Raw genomic sequence first — 21524 nt, forward strand, 5'->3', positions numbered from 1 at the left:
CTTGACTTTAAAACGTGTATTGCGGACAAAGCCAATCAGATTGAATCCCAGTCCAAGTTTTGAGATTATACAGTATTTGTTTACAATTACATTATTTACAAACAATTGAGTAAAACAAGCTTATTTTGGGTTATGATGTGGTACAGCAGTTGAACTAAGGTCATTAGGCATTTAGAAGTTATATTATTCTAGAATCAAAGGGTATATACTGCATCATTAATTTAAAGTGCAACAATTTATGTACCAATTGCATTGCCCATGACATAGTAGCATTGTGGTAGTGTGGTAGAGTAACAGTCTCAAATATAACAAATAACAAGACAGGGTCAGTAAAACGAGGCTTTAGGAAGAGATTTTTATTAGAACAGTAGAGTACATCATCATCATCATCATCATCATCATGCCAAACACAGTCAATACCTGGTTTCAATGATGTTTCTAGAGACAAGATCTCTCTCATCATCACTCAATACCTAGGTTTACCTCCACTGTATTCACATCCTACCATACCTTTGTCTGTACATTATTCCTTTAAACTATTTTATCGCCCCCAGAAACTTCCTTTTACTCTCTGCTCTGGTAGCTCTAGGCGACCAATTCTCATAGCTTTTAGCCGTACTATTATCCTACTTCTCCTCTGTTCCTCTGGTGATGTAGAGGTGAATCCAGGCCCTGCAGTACCTGGCTCCACTCCTATTCCCCAGGCGCTCTCTTTTGATGACTTCTGTAACCGTAATAGCCTTGGCTTCATGCATGTTAACATTAGGAGCCTCCTCCCTAAGTTTGTTTTGTTCACTGCTTTAGCACACTCTACCAACCCGGATGTATTAGCCGTGTCTGAATCCTGGCTTAGAAAGACCACCAAAAATTCAGACATTTTTATCCCCAATTACAATATTTTCAGACAAGATAGAACGGCCAAAGGGGGCGGTGTTGCAATCTACTGCAAAGACTGCCTGCAGAGTTCTGTTATACTATCCAGGTCTGTTCCCAAACAATTTGAACTTCTACTTTTAAAAATCCACCTCTCTAAAAACAAGTCTCTCACCGTTGCCGCCTGCTATAGACCACCCTCTGCCCCCAGCTGTGCTCTGGACACTATATGTGAACTGATTGCCCCCCATCTATCTTCAGAGCTCGTGCTGCTAGGCGACCTAAATTTGAACATGCTCAACACCCCAGCCACCCTACAATCTAAGCTTGATGCCCTCAATCTCACACAAATTATTAATGAACCTACCAGGTACCACCCCAATTCCGTAAACACGGGTACCCTCATAGATATCATCCTAACAAACTTGCCCTCCAAATACACCTCTGCTGTTTTTAACCAAGATCTCAGCGATCACTGCCTCATTGCCTGCATCCGTAATGGGTCAGCGGTCAAACGACCTCCACTCATCACTGTCAAACGCTCCCTGAAACACTTCAGCGAGCAGGCCTTCCTAATTGACCTGGCCGGGGTATCCTGGAAGGATATTGATCTCATCCCGTCAGTAGAGGATGCCTGGTCATTTTTTAAAAATGCCTTCCTCACCATCTTGAATAAGCATGCCCCATTCAAGAAATTTAGAACCAGGAACAGATATAGCCCTTGGTTCTCTCCTGACCTGACTGCCCTTAACCAACAGAAAAACATCCTATGGCGTTCTGCATTAGCATCGAACAGCCCCCGTGATATGCAACTTTTCAGGGAAGCCAGAAACCAATATACACAGGCAGTTAGAACAGCCAAGGCTAGCTTTTTCAAGCAGAAATTTGCTTCCTGCAACACAAATTCAAAAAAGTTCTGGGACACCGTAAAGTCCATGGAGAATAAGATCACCTCCTCCCAGCTTCCAACCGCTCTGAAGATAGGAAACACTGTCACCACCGACAAATCCACTATAATTGAGAATTTCAATAAGCATTTTTCTACGGCTGGCCATGCTTTCCACCTGGCTACCCCTACCCCGGACAACAGCACTGCCCTCCCCTCTGCTACTCGCCCAAGCCTTCCCCATTTCTCTTTCTCCCAAATTCAGTCAGCTGATGTTCTTAATGAGCTGCAAAATCTGGACCCTTACAAATCAGCCGGGCTAGATAATCTGGACCCTTTCTTTCTAAAACTATCTGCTGAAATTGTTGCCACCCCTATTACTAGCCTCTTCAACCTCTCTTTCGTGTCGTCTGAGATCCCCAAAGATTGGAAAGCAGCTGCGGTTATCCCCCTCTTCAAAGGGGGGGACACCCTTGACCCTAACTGCTACAGACCTATATCTATCCTACCCTGCCTTTCTAAGGTCTTCGAAAGCCAAGTCAACAAACAGATTACCGACCATTTCGAATCACACCACACCTTCTCCGCTATGCAATCTGGTTTCAGAGCTGGTCATGGGTGCACCTCAGCCACGCTCAAGGTCATAAACGATATCGTAACCGCCATCGATAGGAAACAATACTGTGCAGCCGTATTCATTGACCTGGCCAAGGCTTTTGACTCTGTCAATCACCACATCCTCATTGGCAGACTCGACAGCCTTGGTTTCTCTAATGATTGCCTCGCCTGGTTCACCAACTACTTCTCTGATAGAGTTCAGTGTGTCAAATCGGAGGGTCTGTTGTCCGGGCCTCTGGCAGTCTCTATGGGGGTGCCACAGGGTTCAATTCTTGGACCGACTCTCTTCTCTGTTTACATCAATGATGTCGCTCTTGCTGCTGGTGATTCTCTGATCCACCTCTACGCAGACGACACTATTCTGTATACTTCTGGCCCTTCTTTTGACACTGTGTTAACAACCCTCCAGGCGAGCTTCAATGCCATACAACTCTCCTTCCGTGGCCTCCAACTGCTCTTAAATACAAGTAAAACCAAATGCATGCTCTTCAACCGATCGCTGCCTGCTCCTGCCCGCCTGTCCAACATCACTACTTTGGACGGCTCTGACTTAGAATATGTGGACAACTACAAATACCTAGGTGTCTGGTTAGACTGTAAACTCTCCTTCCAGACCCACATCAAACATCTCCAATCCAAAGTCAAATCTAGAATTGGCTTCCTATTCCGCAACAAAGCATCCTTTACTCATGCTGCCAAACATACCCTTGTAAAACTGACCATCCTACCAATCCTCGACTTCGGTGATGTCATTTACAAAATAGCCTCCAAAACCCTACTCAATAAATTGGATGCAGTCTATCACAGTGCCATCCGTTTTGTCACCAAAGCCCCATATACTACCCACCACTGCGACCTGTACACTCTCGTTGGCTGGCCCTCGCTTCATACTCGTCGCCAAACCCATTGGTTCCAGGTCATCTACAAGACCCTGCTAGGTAAAGTCCCCCCTTATCTCAGCTCGCTGGTCACCATAGCAGCACCTACCCGTAGCACGCGCTCCAGCAGGTATATCTCTCTAGTCGCCCCCAAAACCAATTCTTCCTTTGGACGCCTCTCCTTCCAGTTCTCTGCTGCCAATGACTGGAACGAACTACAAAAATCTCTGAAACTGGAAACACCTATCTCCCTCACTAGCTTTAAGCACCAGCTGTCAGAGCAGCTCATAGATTACTGCACCTGTACATAACCCATCTACAATTTAGCCCAAACAACTACCTCTTTACCTACTGTATTTATTTATTAATTTATTTTGCTCCTTTGCACCCCATTATTTCTGTCTCTACTTTGCACTTTCTTCCAATGCAAACCAACCATTCCAGTGTTTTTTTTTTTAGTTTTTATTTTACCTGCTGTGTTGTACTCACTTCGCCTCCATGGCCTTTTTATATTTTTATTTATTTATACATATATCTGTTTGCCTTCACCTCCCTTATCTCACCTCACTTGCTCACATTGTATATAGACTTATTTTTTTATCTTTTTCACTGTATTATATGTTTGTTTTTACTCCATGTGTAACTATGTGTTGTTGTATGTGTCGAACTGCTTTGCTTTATCTTGGCCAGGTCGCAATTGTAAATGAGAACGTGTTCTCAATTTGCCTACCTGGTTAAATAAAGGTTAAATAAAAAAAAAAAAAAAAAAATACAGCAGCATCGGTTTACTCCCTCATTTACACTCAGCAGTCCTGCTAGTGGTTGAAGTTGGCTGGAGATGACCGGTTTACTCCCTCATTTACACTCAGCAGTCCTGCTAGTAGTTGAAGTTGGCTGGAGATGACCGGTTTACTCCCTCATTTACACTCAGCAGTCCTGCTAGTGGTTGAAGTTGGCTGGAGATGACCGGTACAGAGAACCAGCACCTTTTATACTGAAGAATACCGGTTCTAAAATAGGAACTCTGGTACGGTAAAATTAAAGTCTGAGTACTTCAGTTATGCAGTATTTTAGTGTTCTTCAAAGTATGTCAGTACTTCCAGTAATCGATTGTGTGCCTTATATTTCCTACTGAAAATAGAGTATTTACACCTCAGTAACAGGTTAAGTTAACATGTACTGCCTCTAAGCTAAGAGCATACCATCAGAAACAACATGAAACATTACACAGTTATATTAACAAAGGTACACTAGAATGGCATTCACATGCAATTAGCACAGTGTCATACTGTTGGACCATAGGATTTACTCTTCAATGTGTATGTTATGTTCACAACTACATTCCAGGTTCTCTGTGTCTGTCTCTGTTGAGATATTCCAAAATGAAACACACATCCTGAAGTACATAGAAAACACATGTAAAGTACATACTGTAGTGATTCTGCTGAAAATACATAGAAGGACAGATACACTATGCTCCTGGAAAATAACACAATATCTGTATTTTGCTGGAAGAGTATGGTACGGTATGTAGTACATTTGCAGTCTGACATGGACAAATGGACATATACGTTACATTAGTGGTATGCTAACTATTGTAATAGAAGCCTGCATGTTCCATAAAACACCAGTGGTGTTTTTTTAATGAGTGGAAAGTATTTGCTCTGTTAGTTGGTCCTGTTTGCCAGCATGTACATGTTGCATTGCATTCGGAAAGTATTCAGATCCCTTGACTTTTTCCACATTTTGTTACGTAACAGCCTTATTCTAAAATGTGTTAATTTTTTCCCTCATCAATCTACACACAGTACCCCATAATGACAAAGCTAAAATAATGCATGAAGTCAAAGGAATTCTCCGTAGAGCTTCAAGACATGATTGTGTCGAGGCACAGATCTCGGAATGGGTACCAAAAAATGTCTGTAGCATTGAAGGTCCCTAAAAACACAGTGGTCTCCATCAATCTTAAATGGAAGAAGTTTGGAACCAGCAAGACTCTTCCTAGAGCTGGCCGCCCGGTCAAAATGAGCAATTGGGGGAGAAGAGCCTTGATCAGGGAGGTGACCATGAACCCGATGGTCACTCTGAAAGAGCTGCGTAATACCAATACTTGTTATATTTCAGTTTTTGCTTTGTCATTATGGGGTATTGTGTGTAGATTGATGAGGAAAAAAAACAATTGAAACAATTTTAGAATAATGCATAACAAAATGTGGAAAAAGTCAAGGGGTCTGAATACTTTCCGAATGCACTGTACATGTAGGTGTTATCATAAAGTAACAACAGGGTTATAATGATATAAAACAATAAAAAATAGATGTTACAAAATGTTTTCTGAAATAGATCAACTTCTATCAAATATTTTTTTCACAATGTACATATACATATCTATAAACATGTGTGTGTTGGAAACAAGTTTTGTTTGCAAATGTAGTAATTTATTCATTTAAACAACATGTGACAGAGTCGATGCAGAGACAACAAAGTTTTAGGGTTCTATTCTATCCGAATCGAGGACGTTCAGTGTTACAGCATGATTGAAATTCAAAGGCAATGTTCCCGCGTTGGCGGAGACTGCATTCACGGTAAACGCTGCATATGTCATCTCAATCATGAATTACTTTTACATTTCTATCACGCCAACTTTAACGCTCCGCGACACAGATTGAATAGTTAAACTGGGATGCAGGGGTTTGACTGAAACATAAATTGAAGAAAATATATTGAAATAAAGTCAACTTCAACGATGTAACATATTTTATACAGAACTCTGAACTAATGAAAAAGATTAACATCAAAACATCAAAACATTTGTGTCTTGGAAGGGAGAGATTATCTATACACTGAACACAATCACTTTCAGAATCTTGTTGGATACTTTTTTAACCTACTGCTTAATTCAATTGTTTATGGTGAAACAGCATCATGTAACAAGAAACCCGCAAACCATTCCCTTTTGTACAAGAATGTTTCAAAGCATATTTACATGTCTGATTTAAGTTAGAATAACATCTTTAGTTATAAATCCATGACTACTGAATTTTCAGTAGCCATGGATTTATTTTCTTGCAGTGCTCGGGCATCCTCCTCTCTCCTCAGAACTCTTCATATCTCATAGAATCTTCTCAACATCAAACCGTTGTGCTTTACATGACCTGTATATTATAATTGTCCTTGTGATACACACATAAGGTACATCCCTGCTCAGTCATGTATGTCATCAAACACTATCATCCCTTGTTCCAAGATAGTAGTGGTTAATAGAAGATAGCCACTAAATCTGGGTGGACAACAACGATGAGCTGTACAAAGCCATACTACTGCAGAGACAGAGCCATGTTTTCAATAGGTTATTCAATAGTAGAGAGAGCATGTAATTACATGAAGTCCAGTCCTCATGTTGGCTGACACTGTCCCTCCATGGTGCTGGGGCCACAGAGGCCAGCTGAGATAATAGAATATAATAGTACTGTATCATCCTGTGTCTCTGTGCCGTGTCACTGTAAACATGGGTGCCCACGCAGCCTACACATCGACCAGGGCGGGATATTGCCTTTGTTTCCAGTTGAGATTCTCTGTACAAAGTCAGTGTGGAACGAGTCTTTATCTCTGTATGGGGCAGAGGAGGCAGGGGAGGAGGTTCGGAGGGTGTTCGGGGACGAGGAAAGGGTACGTGGGTTGGGGGTTGGAGGGTCATGGGATTCAGTGGGTGAGAGGTCAGACGCTGCGGGGGGCTCTCTCCAGTTCGTGGGTCCGGCGGTTGCGGCCCTTCTGCCTCTCCTGCAGGTGTTTCCATTTGGCCGCCAGGCCGTGGGCGTGCACGTGGGTGTGCACGAGGCCCTGCTGCTGCTGCTGGTGTAGCTGGACCTGTTGGGATAGGTGTGCTTTCTGCCTCCTCTGCTTCCTCTCCCTCTTCCACACCTGCTCACAGAACTCATCCACGCTATTCAGGGTCGGGTGGTTCACTAACGACAGGAAGTCACGGTACCAAACCTTCTGATTGGGCGATTCCCGGGCTGTGGACGTGTCCCGGGCGGTGGTGTGTGTGGTAGCTGTGTGTGCGGTGTCTTCGTCATCACGATGAATGAGATCGTCGAGGCGTTCAGTGTCGATGACCTCCAGGGTGACCTTTAGGAGCGTCTGCATGAAGCCGTGTTCTACTGCCTGGCACACATACATCCCAGAATCCTTCTTGTCCAATGTGCGGATCAGCAAGCCCTGCTCCGTACGTACAAAACGATCCTCTGATTTGATCTGCACAGAAAGGAATAATACAATGATTACTTCACTTGACTTGATTTTACTTTACATACTAAGATAAACAGTACTACATTTGATATCCATTATTTTGAGTATTTTTTACAGTACAGTATCTAGTATCTATAGTAATACAGAAATCTGTATGATGTGCTGGAATCAGTATTTCATTAATTTATGGACATCATGATTGAAATGCTATCTGGAGTTGTACAGTATGTCGAAGATTTCGTGAAAGCAGGTTTCATACGTCTTGTCTTCGGTCGTCATTGGCTTGTTGGTACTGCCAGTAGGTGAGTGCTCTCTGGGACTTGGCGCTACACTCTAGGAACGTACTGCTGTTCTCCACTCCATACACCGTCTTATCCAGCACCGTGGGCTGTCCATTCAGGTTATCTACAGACACACACAAATAGTAGTGTGAACACTACATGAACTCAGCACCATTATAATGTGAATAGAGGAATACTGCATGAGGAGGTTTGTTTGTAAATACATACCTTGATGCTGCAGATCTGAACACTGGGTTAAAGGGTCTCCGTTCCTGATGTCCTGTCTCCTTGTCCTCCTGCAAAAACACATGTCAACTGTGAGTTTGTGAATGTGCACGTGCATGTGTGTGGTTCTGGATGTGCTGTGCTGGTGGTTGTGAGCCAGGCTGATAAACTAACACCAGTGAGCTTCATACCACTGTAGACCACAGGCTTGGTTATAATTACAGGGTAGTTGAGACTGAGGAATTCAGACCTAATTAATCAATCACTCACTCTAACTGCTACACAGACTGAATCACAGTCACACTCAGTCACGGATACAGAGGGGTTGGATTCCAAACACACACACACACACACACGTATTGTAAATAATGACGGAACAAACAACGGAATATCCAGAGTGAAAAACAAAACAGAGATTTATTAATTGAGAAAGAACTAGTGTCTTCTCTCACATATAATCTCTTCCCTACAGGGCTGTTTTCTCAGAGAGTATGAGAGTATTCAGAGTCTAAAAGATGTAGAAATATGAGACCTTCAGGCTAAATCTCAAATCAATAACCCAGTGGAGACTTTGAGTGGGTGGAAGGCTACAGTGCAGAACTCACTCACACACACACACACACACACACACACACACACACACACACACACACACACACACACACACACACACACACACACACACACACACACACACACATACATACATACATACATACACACCCTCCTCCTATACACAGCTAGAACTGTTAACACTTTATTTCACCCTGCGTTCACCCAGACATTCTGCCTGCAGGTACGACTGACACTGGTTCTCATTGCCAGTAAACACAGTTCAGGTTATTCTTCTGTGACTCAGTGAGAAATGTGACCTGGCTACCTTCAGGGCTTTCTGGCTCCAACACAAGGTCTGCTCTATTCATCATCAGACCCACGATAACAGAAACACAGCTAGCTGACATACTGTATATCCTTAATCTGTGGACATGAACAATCCCTCCGATCTGATTTTCTCTTCTTCATAGTGTACCCACTATGTGCAGTCTTTGAATGAGAATAACACTGCTTGAAAGTTAACTATGCAATGAGTGTGTGTGCGTGTGAGCATACCTCTTGGCCATGGGAAAGTATCGTGAGCACTCGGTCCCGTCCCAGGCACAGTAAGGGTCTCTAGCCAGACAGCACTCAGCACAGGCCTTCCCGTACACCTCACAGCGATGCAAAGGCATCTGGGATACACCCAGCTCTGAGCCGAGGTACAACTGTTGCTGTGGAAACAGAGAGAAAATATTCAAGATACCTGATCAAATTGATGCATTATTTATATATTACGCATAATGGTTTATACATTTTCTCAGAGCCCCGTAGTGTTTTTACAGTAACAGAAAGGCCACATCATATTAATATTGGTGTTCGGCACCTTCTATAGCACACTAATACAGTTTTCTTCCTTCCCACGTATTAGAAACCAGTTGATTGACATCCTAACAATGGACTTCTGTCTTAGTCAGCATCGTGTTAAACTCTTATAATGAGTGTCTCTTTTCTCTCTATAAAGCCCTCAGGCTAGGTGTGTCACCCATGACATTGACAGGACACATCAAGTCTGTATTAGGAATACAATGCAATTCTATGAATAGCATAGCTTTCATTCAGTTAAATTCTTCTTCTATGGTAGTGTCCCTCTCCTCTGCAGCTCAGTGTGTGAGTTGGCGTGTTGAACCCTAGTTGGCGTTGATGAAAGCTGACTACTAGTGAGAAACACTCCTCCTTCATTACATATGAATGTAGCTGATTCTGTATGTCAGAAAGATGATGTATCCCTATTTAGAGGCTGGATCTGTACACCTGTCGTTTATGAAGCAATACCATTTGATTTGTAGCTTCACAAAGGCCATGGTTCTGTAACGTAGGAATGCCTCGTTTGTTTTCCCGTATAAATGTTTATTGTGACATCCATTCCTTGTCTGTCCTGCTCATGTCATGAGGGATATGATCAGAGTTAGTTACCTGCTTTGTAGAGAGTTTCATCACTGTAATAGCAGCTTGTTCCTGGGAGAAAATACATGAACAATTGTACAAACACATAAGCCAATTGTGATACGTTTGTGTTATCATCGTACCTTAGCTGTATGAGTAATATGTATGTACTAATGTAGTGTACATGTCCTTTTAGCTGTATACTATATAAGTGGATGTAAGCTACCCTGAACACAGTCATCTCCTCCAGTAGAATCTCCTCCAGGTCATGCCAGGACCCTCTGGGGATGGACACCACCTTCAGCACTGTCCCTATATCTACAACACACACAACGTACACACATTACATTACTCAGTGTCTGTTTGTGTGTGAGTGCGTGTGTATGTGTGTATGTGTGTATGTGTGTATGTGTGTGTGTGTGTGTGTGTGTGTGTGTGTGTGTGTGTGTGTGTGTGTGTGTGTGTGTGTGTGTGTGTGTGTGTGTGTGTGTGTGTGTACCTGTGCCTATGAACATGACGTCATACTGTCCATCCTCTGCCTCTACACGGTCCACCACTATCTGTGTGAACTGGTAGTCTGTGTCTGTCTTGACTATGATTGGTCGGTTGTTGATGGGGTAGACGGGGTTAAACATCGCCGGGTGACCTCTGGCAAATGTTATGACATCATCGGGCAAGTCCTTAGTCGAATCAAATCCACCGAACGTCTTGCTGGGGCACTGTGGATTCAAATACACCCATTACAATGTGAATCCTTACTTTCATGTCCCATTTCATTCACTAGTTTACAATACTGTATATGGTAACACTTCTAAAAGTGCTGTAAATGCTTTATGTATAGCTCCTTCAAGTAAAGTGTGCCCCTCCCCCACCCAAAGGCCCCGTCACGCCCTTACCGTTCCGGGCCGTGGGTATGGTACCCGTCCCTGGAAGGGAACCCACTGGTAATTAGGGCCGTCTCTGTGGGCATAGGGACCTAGAAACACCCTTCTGATGTCTGCCATGCTGTACAGACACACTGCTGAACCCTTGAAGATGTTACTGAGGTAGACAGAGAGAGAGAGAGAGAGAGAGAGAGGGAGAGAGGTTAGATACACACAGCTCCAGCAAAAATCTTCAACAGGATCCATACACCTCCAATGGGAGTTTAAACAAGTGACTGACAGGTGTATGTACCTGGATGTAGTGAACACTGCATAGATAATGGGGTTCTTGGGATCCTTAGAGCTCATCAGAAACGCATCCTCTGAGAACAAAAGCAACGTTGAAGTGTTAGTATCGAGAACAAATCACAAGACAGTAGCATTAGAAATATACTGCAGATGATTTTGTTTCCCCATAACATATCCACACACACTACAGCCCCTCTTCATACCCACACAGGCACAGACACATGACATAGAACACAACACATGTGCAGTGGTAGTTAAACACTCACGTAGTTCGTCAAAGTGAGTGTCTATGCCGTTGAGTCCAGGTACAGAACAGACCAGTCTGGCCTTCAGGAACGTGGTCCACTTATTCACTAGACTCCTGTGGCCTCCAAAGTCATTCTGATAGAGGGAAACACACCAGAGTCCAGAATGAACCTCTCAAACATTTACTACATCCCGCCTATAAAACAACACTACAATGCTGCATTTTAGAACTATGATTGACACCCGAACAGACAACAACGGCTTAATGCAGTCTTACAGATTCTTCTATTACTTTATCAAGACAAAAGTGTCTTGAGTCTGCGTTTGCGTGTTTGTTTTTCTGCACACGTCGACACAATACAGGCTCCCAGTGTGAGAAAAGAAACACATCCACACCCAGATCCACAGTGATTTATTACGCTCTATTAAGGCTGACACGCTGTATAATGAATGGATTGTGTTGAGTAGAGAAGAGCAGATTTCTCACATACTGAGAAATCAGGCTGGGAGGTTGTGCACGCTACTCGGTGGCTGAGGAGACACTAGTCTGTGCCAATACTAGCCATTATCCTAACAGTACCACCATTGTTACGTAGTCTCTCTGTAGTCTCTCTGGCTCCAGTGTCATGTATTAACCACCTTTCCCTCTCAGGTTTCCCTCAGTAAGAAGAGAGCCACACCAAACACAACACACTTCACAGCTAAACATAACCTGAGAGGAGAGAAATACCTGGTTATGAAAGCATCCGTTACGGAAAACACGCTGTCACTCATTTACTCTGTTAGAGATAGAGGAAGCTGTTGAAGTCTGAGGTGTCTGAGTGTGTTTGTGTGTGTACCTTGCAGAGCTGTCCGATGCGTGCTTGAGTAGCCTTCCCTGCGTGTTCCCCATCCATAGCATTCTCTCTGAAGAACAGGTAGATCTTGTCATCCTCTTGGTTGTCACTCTCTGGTATCATGTGGACACTCACAAACCTGGGGTCTACACAAAAATATATATAATTTAACAAATAATGAAATAGGGAATCCATGACTTCTTCCCCAGTAAAAACTTTAACATACTGTGTCTGCTACCACTCCCTCTCTGCAGTCATGTCAATAACACAGAGGATTTAACACTCGCTCTCCACTGTCTTCTCTGTTATCTTACTCTGAGAACAACTTTCTGTCTCAGCTTCTGTCTGTTTGTCTTTTTAGATTCTGTCATTGAGACACTTTCTACCTCAAATTAAGATGGTTTTAATCCGTCTCGTCTGCATGCCAACAGAATGTTAGCTAGCTGAGCTAAAGCCTAGGCATCCGCTTGGGGAGCTAACACAAGTCTTCAAGAATCAAGCAAGGTAACTCATCAGGCAAGCATAGTTCAATGAACTGAGAACATCAGAACTGAGAATGTTCTTTATCTCCATCTCACCATTCAGCCAGCGAGAGTCGTGTTGCTCTGTTCTGATTGGGTGATGCTGTCCCAGCGTACGAAAAATGGCAAAGTCTCTCCCCATGAAGTCAGCTGACGTCCCAGAATAGAGTTCGCCATCTGAAGGACAGAGGAGGATGACAATATCAGATGTGTGTGTGTGTCTCATAACCTTTCATGTACAGGTGTCAAGTGTCTGTATTAGTCTGGCAGGTACATTATGGTGCCTGCAGGCTTAACAATACAGGTAGAATGTGTTGTCACAAGGAACACTTTAATCTACCAGATAACGAACCAGAACGAGGAAGAGACTCAGGGCCAGGTAGCTGGCTGCATGAAAGGAGGGAGGGGGGAGAGAGAGAGGAGGGGAGACACGAGAAAGAGGAGCGAGTGAGAGAAGGAGAGAGGAAAGAGGAGAGAGAAAGAGAGAAGGAGGGAGACAGGGGTGAGGAGAACGAGGAGAGAGAGAGGAGGAGGGAGACAGGGGTGAGAGGAGAAAGGAGAGAGAGAAAAGGAGGGAGACGGGTGAGAGAAGAAAGAGGAGAGAGCAACAAAGGGTTCATGAGCTGGCAAATGACCATCTTTTGGTTGGGGTGATGTGATGTCATATAGTATAACTGGTTCTGGTGATGAACATGGTGAAGAAATAAAGCTGACACACACAGGTTTGCACATACACATCTACCACTCTTACAGGCTTGGAAATTAGAGTGTGTCCACTGTAGAGCACTACGAATGATGAACACTATACTGCAGGGCTGCCCAACCCTCTTCCTGGAGATCTACTGTCCTGTAGGTTTTCAGTCCATCCCTAATTTAGCATATCTGATTCAGCTAGTTAAGGTCTTGTTGAGCAGCTAATTAGTAGAATCAGGTGTGTTAAATTAGGGTTGGACTGAAAACCCACAGGACGGTAGATCTCCAGGAAAAGGGTTGGGCAGCCCTGCTATACTGCATATATCCAGCCCTGTCATTTATCCACTTCCTCTTAACTGTAAATATGCATAATGAATGAGTGGCGATGAGAGAAGAAGTTTATCCTCCTCTTTATGTGTGTGAAAAGTTCTGGGGTAAATTGGTGCCTTGATAAAGAAAGTTGAGTGTGTGAGTTTGTTTTGGGTCACTCACCAATGAGCATGGATGCTGTGAGCAGCTTGGGGTCATAAGGGCTCTTCCCTCGACCGTTCTCTATCTGGGGCTCCAGCCTGAACACACTGTCCTGTTTACATAAGAAATAGTTCCAAATATAGAGCATTTAGAACTCTGATTTTACCGCAAAGTCCGATTGACATCAATGCATGATGTTGGCGTCTTGGAAAATCTCTATTTTTGCAGATTTTGATATTTTACATTCTCATAGAGCTGGGCTCTCCAACTCTGTTCCTGGAGAGCTACCATCCTGTAGGTTTTCACTCCAACCCCAATCTAGCACACCTGGTTCTAATAATTAGCTGGTTGATAAGCTGAACCAGGTTAGTTACAACTGAGGTTTGACTGAAAACATACAGGAAGTTAGCTCTCCAGGAACAGGGTTGGTCACCCCTGTCATAGAGTCACTTTAACAAGTGGGCCCAGCCGGGCAGTTAAGAGCGGGGACGACTATTCTCAGAGACATTCTCCCTCTCTAATTCTCTGCAGTCTAATGAATAGGAAACACATTTATAAGCCTGACTCACTGACATTACGAAGAGGAGACATAGAACACACGCAAACACACAGCGTTTCATTTGTAAAGTAATGAATTGAGGATGTTTTGGACGATGGAATTTTCCACCTCATTTACTTAACGAATAAAACCATTTTTCTTCAGGCCATCAGTGAATCATTATGATTCAGAGAATACCGCCACGGTTTATGATTTTAAATCGAAAGCCAAAACCATAATCACACATTATAGTGTAGAGTTTTTGTTAATACTGTAATCTGGCTGCAGCTCATATAATGCTTGAATCAGACAGCAAAAACCATGACATTCCCTCTTCCATGGCTTGTGTTGTCATAATGGTCAGTAAATAGTCGAATACTAGAGAGTAAGCAGACTGATGGGTGGGCAGAAAGATGAAAACATGTGTGAATAGTTACAATGCAGGTTGGTATACCTCTAGTTTCTTCCCCACCTCCAGGTAGGCACAGACAGGGTGGAAGGCTCCGGTTCCACATACATACAGATGGGTCTGGTTAAATGGCTGTAACACCTTGATGAAATTAGAGCATTCACTCTGGAGATAGAAAAAGAGAGATATTTTGTATATATTTTTTAACCTTCATTTCACTAGGCAATTCAGTTAAGAACAAATTCTTATTGACAATGACGGCCTACACCGGCCAGACGCCGGGCCAATTGTGCGCCGCCCTATTGAACTCCCAATCACGGCCGGATGTGATTCAGCCTGGGTTCAAACAAGGGACTTTAGTGATGCCTCTTGCACTGAGATGCAGTGCCTTAGACCGCTGCACCACTGCATATCATGGGTACGCAGGAGATAAACAGACTATGAAAACAACTATCATACACAGAGAATAAAGCTTTCTGAAGCTGTTGGGGAAAAATCATGTCCTGTTGATTTGGGTCAAAACCCAGTTTGTCCATCAGAAGTAAGCACTCCTATCCAGAGCTGATCCACTGGACAGAGAAAAGTGTTAACCCTCTCTGGACTTAACACAACATCACATACAGTAGAGCTATGCTGGAAAACAAAGATTTAGGTTGAGGGAATAAAGGGCATCTGATATCAGAATGAAAGGGTTGTCCTGTCTGAATAATCTATTAACCTGTTTGGGCTGCAGGGGCAGTATTGAGTAGCCGGATAAAAGGTGCCCATTTCAAACGGCCTCGTACTCAAGTCTTGCTCATACAATATGCATATTATTATTACTATTGGATAGAAAAAACTCTCTAGTTTCTAAAACCGTTTGAATTATATCTGTGAGTAAAACAGAACTCATTTTGCAGCAAACTTCCTGACAGGAAGTGGAAAATCTGAAATCGATGCTCTGTTCTAGGGCCTGCCTATAAATGTACTTGATATATATCAGTATACATGCACTTCATACGTTTTCCACTAGATGTCGACAGGCAGTGAGAGGAGAAATGAAGTGTGTAACTTGATCTGGGGTCGAACAAAAGCTCTTTGTATGTCGTGTCACCAGTTTCCTGTTTTCTGGAGAGCGCGTGAAGGGACCTGGTTTTGCCTTCTGTACAGCTGTCGTTATAGACGACTAATATCTCCAGCTTTGATTTTATTTGATACATGTGACAATATCATCGTAAAGTATGTTTTTCAATATAGTTTTATTAGATTATTGAAATTGTTGCGGGACGTTAGGCGTGTTGGGTTGTGTGCCTTTGTTCAGGAAGGAGAGCTTCGCGCCACTTTGCTAGCTTTCCGTGCTAATTGACCGGAGAAGAGGACATTCTAAATCCAAACAACGATTGTTCCCGACAAAGGACCCATTGTACAACATTCTGATGAAAGATCGTCAAAAGTAGTACCCATTTTATGATGCTATTTCATATATCTGTCGAACATGTGAAATAGTTGTTTGCGACCAGATTTTGGGTACTCTCTCGCTATACCTAAGCTGGATGTCGTAATGAAGTTATTTTTAGAATTCTAACACATCGATTGCATTAAGAACTAGTGTATCTATCATTTCCTATACAACATGTATTTTTTAGTAACGTTTATGTATAGTTATTTGGTCAGAATAGTTTAGTGCCATAAAAAATTCTGCACATTCTGGGAAAAAGATGCTACGTTAGCACAATGTATAACCACTGATTTCAGCTCTAAATATGCACATTTTCGAACAAAACATAAGTGTATGTATAACCTGATGTTATAGGACTGTCATCTGATGAAGCTTATCAAGGTTAGTCAAAAATTATATATCTTTTGCTGGTTTATTCGCTATCGCTAAAGTGCCTATTGCTATCGCTAACGTGCCTTGATGAATGAATGCGGTAGTGGGGTAGGCTATTGTAGTAAGCTAATATAATGCTATATTGTGTTTTCGCTGTTTTATGATGAGTGTTTAGGTATTTGACGTTGGTGTCTGTAATTACTCTGGCTGCTTCGGTCCTATTTGTGACGGTAGCTGTGATGGTAGCTGCAATGTAAAACTGATTTATACCTCAAATATGCACATTTTTCAAACAAATCATAGATTTATTGTATAACATGTTATAAGACTGTCATCTGATGAAGTTGTTTCTTGGTTAGTTTGGTTGGTTCTTGGTTAGTTAGGTTGGCTTTGTGCATGCTACCTGTGCTGTGAAAAATGTCTGTCCTTTTTTGTATTTGGTGGTGAGCTAACATAAATATATGTGGTGTTTTCGCTGTAAAACATTTAAAAAATCGCACATGTTGGCTGGATTCACAAGATGTTTATCTTTCATATGCTGTATTGGACTTGTTAATGTGTGAAAGTTAAATATTTCAAAAAAATATATTTTGAATTTCGCGCCCTGCACTTGAAGTGGCTGTTGTCATATTGTGCCCGGCTTCGGGCTTGCAGCCCAAAGAAGTTAATAATATTACAAGAATATGCAGGGAACTACTTCAACTACATGTGAATAACAATGTTGGGGAAAGGAACAGCCCTGATTGGTTATACTGTACCAATGACATCATGCCCAGGCCAGCTGAGTGAGTGCTGTTTCTGCTGTTTCAGAGATAATCCAGACTGTTGTGCTGTGTAATAACGCAACAACTCGCTGTTCAGATTGAGGCCAGTAATCTGTAATTCTCAGTTTTTCTCTCTTTATTTAATGATCTCTATATCTCTTTCCTATATTTCTATCTCCATCTCCCCCTCCCCATATACACTGAATGACCTCTCTCCTATCCTGACTCCTGATCAGAAAGGCTCAGGGACATGTGATGAGTATTGAAACAGCTGGGATTTTATGATGGACATCAACAGTGAGACTTTTTAATGCAGAAACGTCCCTGCAACTAGCCTGCAACGCACCAGCAACCTTCCCACAACAATAAAATGTTATGAGCATTACATACTGTAACCTCATCTAAGTTTACTGTTTAGTGTAGTGAGTGTAGGGTGTCTGTCTCCATGCTGTAAAGCCTGTTTCCCGTGATCTGTCAGCACATGCCTGAGCAGGCAACAGGCCTGACCTCAAATGAAAATTAATGTCATCACACTGATGGGAAAAAAGAGAAAACAGAACCACAAATAATGCATGACTAAATTGATCTGACTTTATCAACAGGAAGCAGCTCTGTTGATTGGGTATGCCTTTGTTGTCCTCCAAAGAGCTGTCTGACATTTCAGGGTGATTTAGCTGGTTGTGCAGATGTGCAGATTTCATTATTTTGTCCCTGGCTCTGTGTATCACCCTCCTTTCTTCATAGATGTAGAGTAAATTAGAAATGTCTGCTTCTATTATTTTCTCTCTCTCATCTCTCTTTCACGGTCTTCCCTGCGGCATGTTCACAAGTGCCTTTGTTCAAGTTCATCAAAGGGCATCTGTAGTCCTGCTACCTCTCTCCTTCTCCCCTCTGCCCTCTTTTTCTTCCTCTCCTCCCTGTCTCCTCTGCCCTTCACACACAAAGACCATCCTTCAGGGCTCCCCGCTCATCCCTTCCAGAATGTTTACAGAAAACACACACACAAAAGACCTGATGGCCCTTCAAATCAACCCCATACAAACTCAGCATAGCTTGACCTTGTGCCTGTGAACTCAGTGAGGCAGACGCAGCGGAGCTATGATTTTATGTTGCAGGCAACACATGGCCCCAGGCTGTGTCTGAGAGGGAAGTCAGAAGGAGAGAGATGGAACTCTCTCTCTGAGTCTTTACACAATGTACTGCTTGCATTCAGACAGATATACAGGACAAATATACACGACTGAGCTAGTCATGCAAGGAGGACATATGTAGCATAGAGGTGCTGCTGGTATCGACATCACTCTTCTTAGACTGAGGAAAACACACACCTAAATGATCTTAATATAGCAGTGGGAATTTCTAATGCCATATGACTGTGTAGACAGAGACCATGCTCTATATAACAAATACCCATGTCTCTACACAGCCATAGCTGATGTTACAGTAGGACACTGCTCCTGTGTTGAAAGCAGTGATTGTAAGCCCATTGGCTGTCCACTGTTAGCCCCGTATCCCAGTGGTTAGGCCAACTGTTCTATTGTTAGACCAGGGGAGAACGACTGTCCCCTCGCATTGAGAATTTCAAGTTGAAGGCTGACTGCAGTACTGCAGGCATTGTTTCCAGAACACAGGATACCCCATTATAGTGAATCGGAAAATGACAATCTTTGTGGTCAATATTGGTGGCTATATATATAAAAATTCAATACAATCATGGTACCAACAATTGTTTCTATTTCACCTGATGTATGTCCTTGAACTGATTACTTTAAAATCACACACAGACAAAGGATCATTTAGTTGCTATTGGTAGTCTGCAGTACCCCAGTCGGCTTTTAACTTAAGATACACTGAGCTAGCCTGCAACGTCACTTCGTAGAGTAGCTCACACTCTTCATGCAATATTTCCAAAAACATGTAGCAAGATGGTGACATGTTGATATGACACTTCCTGATCTTCAAATGTGCCACTGGGCATTCTCATAGGAAACAATAGGGTGACTTCAGTTGATTGGACTCTAGTTGATTAAGTTCATGTAATGTCTCTATCTTGGCAAGGAGATTATGATCAGATTCCGAGCTTCCTGTTCATGTGTCAACACACAGATGACATAAACCCACTGTAGTGTAAAAAGTAATACTTCGGGAGGGAGAGATAGTGTGAGATGAGGTAACTACTCACCATTAGGTCCTTTCCTGCCCATTTACACTCGTCTCTTCTGGAGGTGGAGGCAGGCCACGGGATCTACACAGACACAGAGAGATAAGGATACTTCACTACACAATACACATAGATACAATAACCTTAATCAGCCACGAGCAATCCTAACTTCAACCAGTCCCTAACCCTAAACCCTCACCCAAGCAGCTGGTCAGCTAACAGGCCTTAATTTAGCTGAGGTGGTTCTGCCAGCAATGTTACTGCAAAATGTACTTTTGTAGGAGGAAGCTCATATTTTATGAGATTTCATTGATGTGTATGTGTCTGCTTGCGAGCCTGTGTATGTTCACATGTGTATATGTGTGTGGTGGGGGTAGTGGAGTCCCAATGCGATTTGTTCTCCACTTTGTTTTCGATTACGCATTATTCATCCAGGTGTGCGTGGCGTGGCTAACATGCCAGTGTGAGATCCTGCACGACAGCTCAGATCTGAATTAATCATCAGCCACTTCTCTGTAGAAACCATGGAGAATGATAGAGGCATCTATGTGCCAAAAGGCTGTATTAGCATGGGCAGCGCCATTGAGAGCTTCCACCATTTTAATGTAGTCACCTTGGTGGGACTTCCAACGTTATTGGCCTATCCCTCCTGGTGACCCTGTTAGAGTCATCTTCAAATGGGTCATCAGGAAGGATCAGCCAATTGTAAAGAAGAAAATGTAATTCTTAAAAATGGAGATTGCCTCAATAGCACTGCCTATGCTGTCACAGACGTTATAATGGCACAGATACAAAGATGAGTCCTCTATCTGTCTCTATGGTAGAAACAGAGTCCCTGGCTGAAACTGGCTAAGACTGACAGGGGTGAGGTAGCTACAGATGTAAGATCTTAATTTGATCACCCTGTTGCAGGATAATTTTCCTGAAATGCAGGAAATGTTAAACTTGTAGTGTATTTGAGGTTTTAAAAGGTTTCTGAAGTTTGTAATTTCCACTTTGAAATTTCAGACATGATTTTCCCTTACGAAAAATGTATCAACCCCTACAAAATTGTTCATTAACTATAATCCACATTATAATTCACATTTCCTTTTGCTGCAGGATTATTTTCCTTCTGTAGCAAACTGGCTCGAATGAAGATCCTACATCTGTATAGTCAGACAGACTACAAGCAGACTATGGTGTATATATGCAAGTGTATTGATTATAATGCGTTATAAGTGTATTGTAACTGTTACCTGTGCCATATCTCTGCTGATGTTGACTAGGTTGAAGGAGAAGATGTGGTCCTTGGCTCCCACCACCAGACGACCCTTCTCCTCGTCCAATAGGAACGTGTGGTAGGCAGAGCTATTCACCTGGCCCTCAAACGTCACCAAGTTATTGGACTCCAACATCTCTGGAGAGGAGAACAGAGAGAGCGAGAGAGAGAGAGCATTAACAATTAGTAACATTACTTCCTATGGTATCTGATATACTCAGGTAATATTAGACTAGAGAGAAATATAGATAGTTTGAAAAAGGGAATTAGTGAAGTCTTAGCATACAGCATCTAATAGAACAGCATCTTATAGAACACATGTTGACCTGTCTCCTCAGTATAGTCATAATGTCAGAGGGGAAACATCCCATCCCCACGTGAAGACACATCCTACACTCTCCCCATAGCAGAACCCTTTGAAGAACCCTTTTTGGTTCCTGTAAAAAAATGTAATGTTCCACAGGGTTCTACCTGCAACAAAAAAGGTATCTAATTGGAACCAAAAAGGGTTATCCTATGGGGACAGCTGAATAACCCTTTTGGAACCATTTTCCTAAGAGCAGCAGGGACAGGATCTCAGCTCCAAAAGCCTAGGGAGGTACCAGAAAGAGAGGGTGCTTTGGCTGAGATTTAATTAAAAAAATGGTAGTGTG

The 21524-nt window shown here is 42.7% G+C and overlaps 1 protein-coding gene across 1 annotated transcript in view; it reads right to left on the reverse strand.

The window, feature by feature from the left end:
* Positions 1–326: 326 nt before the first annotated feature.
* LOC129867005 (semaphorin-3ab-like) overlaps positions 327–21524 on the reverse strand; it is a 34608-nt gene continuing 13410 nt past the window's right edge. Inside the window, exons 3-19 of the mRNA XM_055940091.1 lie at positions 20849–21009; positions 19632–19694; positions 14921–15040; positions 13950–14040; positions 12822–12941; positions 12247–12389; positions 11428–11542; positions 11166–11235; positions 10886–11030; positions 10489–10708; positions 10216–10307; positions 10020–10061; positions 9120–9277; positions 8013–8080; positions 7763–7908; positions 4029–7509; positions 327–420 (exon numbers count right to left, since the gene is read on the reverse strand). Coding sequence (XP_055796066.1) covers positions 6973–7509; positions 7763–7908; positions 8013–8080; positions 9120–9277; positions 10020–10061; positions 10216–10307; positions 10489–10708; positions 10886–11030; positions 11166–11235; positions 11428–11542; positions 12247–12389; positions 12822–12941; positions 13950–14040; positions 14921–15040; positions 19632–19694; positions 20849–21009 — 2291 coding nt within the window. The 3' untranslated portion in view covers positions 327–420; positions 4029–6972. The remainder of the gene's footprint in view (positions 421–4028; positions 7510–7762; positions 7909–8012; positions 8081–9119; positions 9278–10019; positions 10062–10215; positions 10308–10488; positions 10709–10885; positions 11031–11165; positions 11236–11427; positions 11543–12246; positions 12390–12821; positions 12942–13949; positions 14041–14920; positions 15041–19631; positions 19695–20848; positions 21010–21524) is intronic.

This window comes from Salvelinus fontinalis, chromosome 12 (assembly GCF_029448725.1).
Source record: "Salvelinus fontinalis isolate EN_2023a chromosome 12, ASM2944872v1, whole genome shotgun sequence".
Lineage (NCBI taxonomy): Eukaryota > Metazoa > Chordata > Actinopteri > Salmoniformes > Salmonidae > Salvelinus > Salvelinus fontinalis.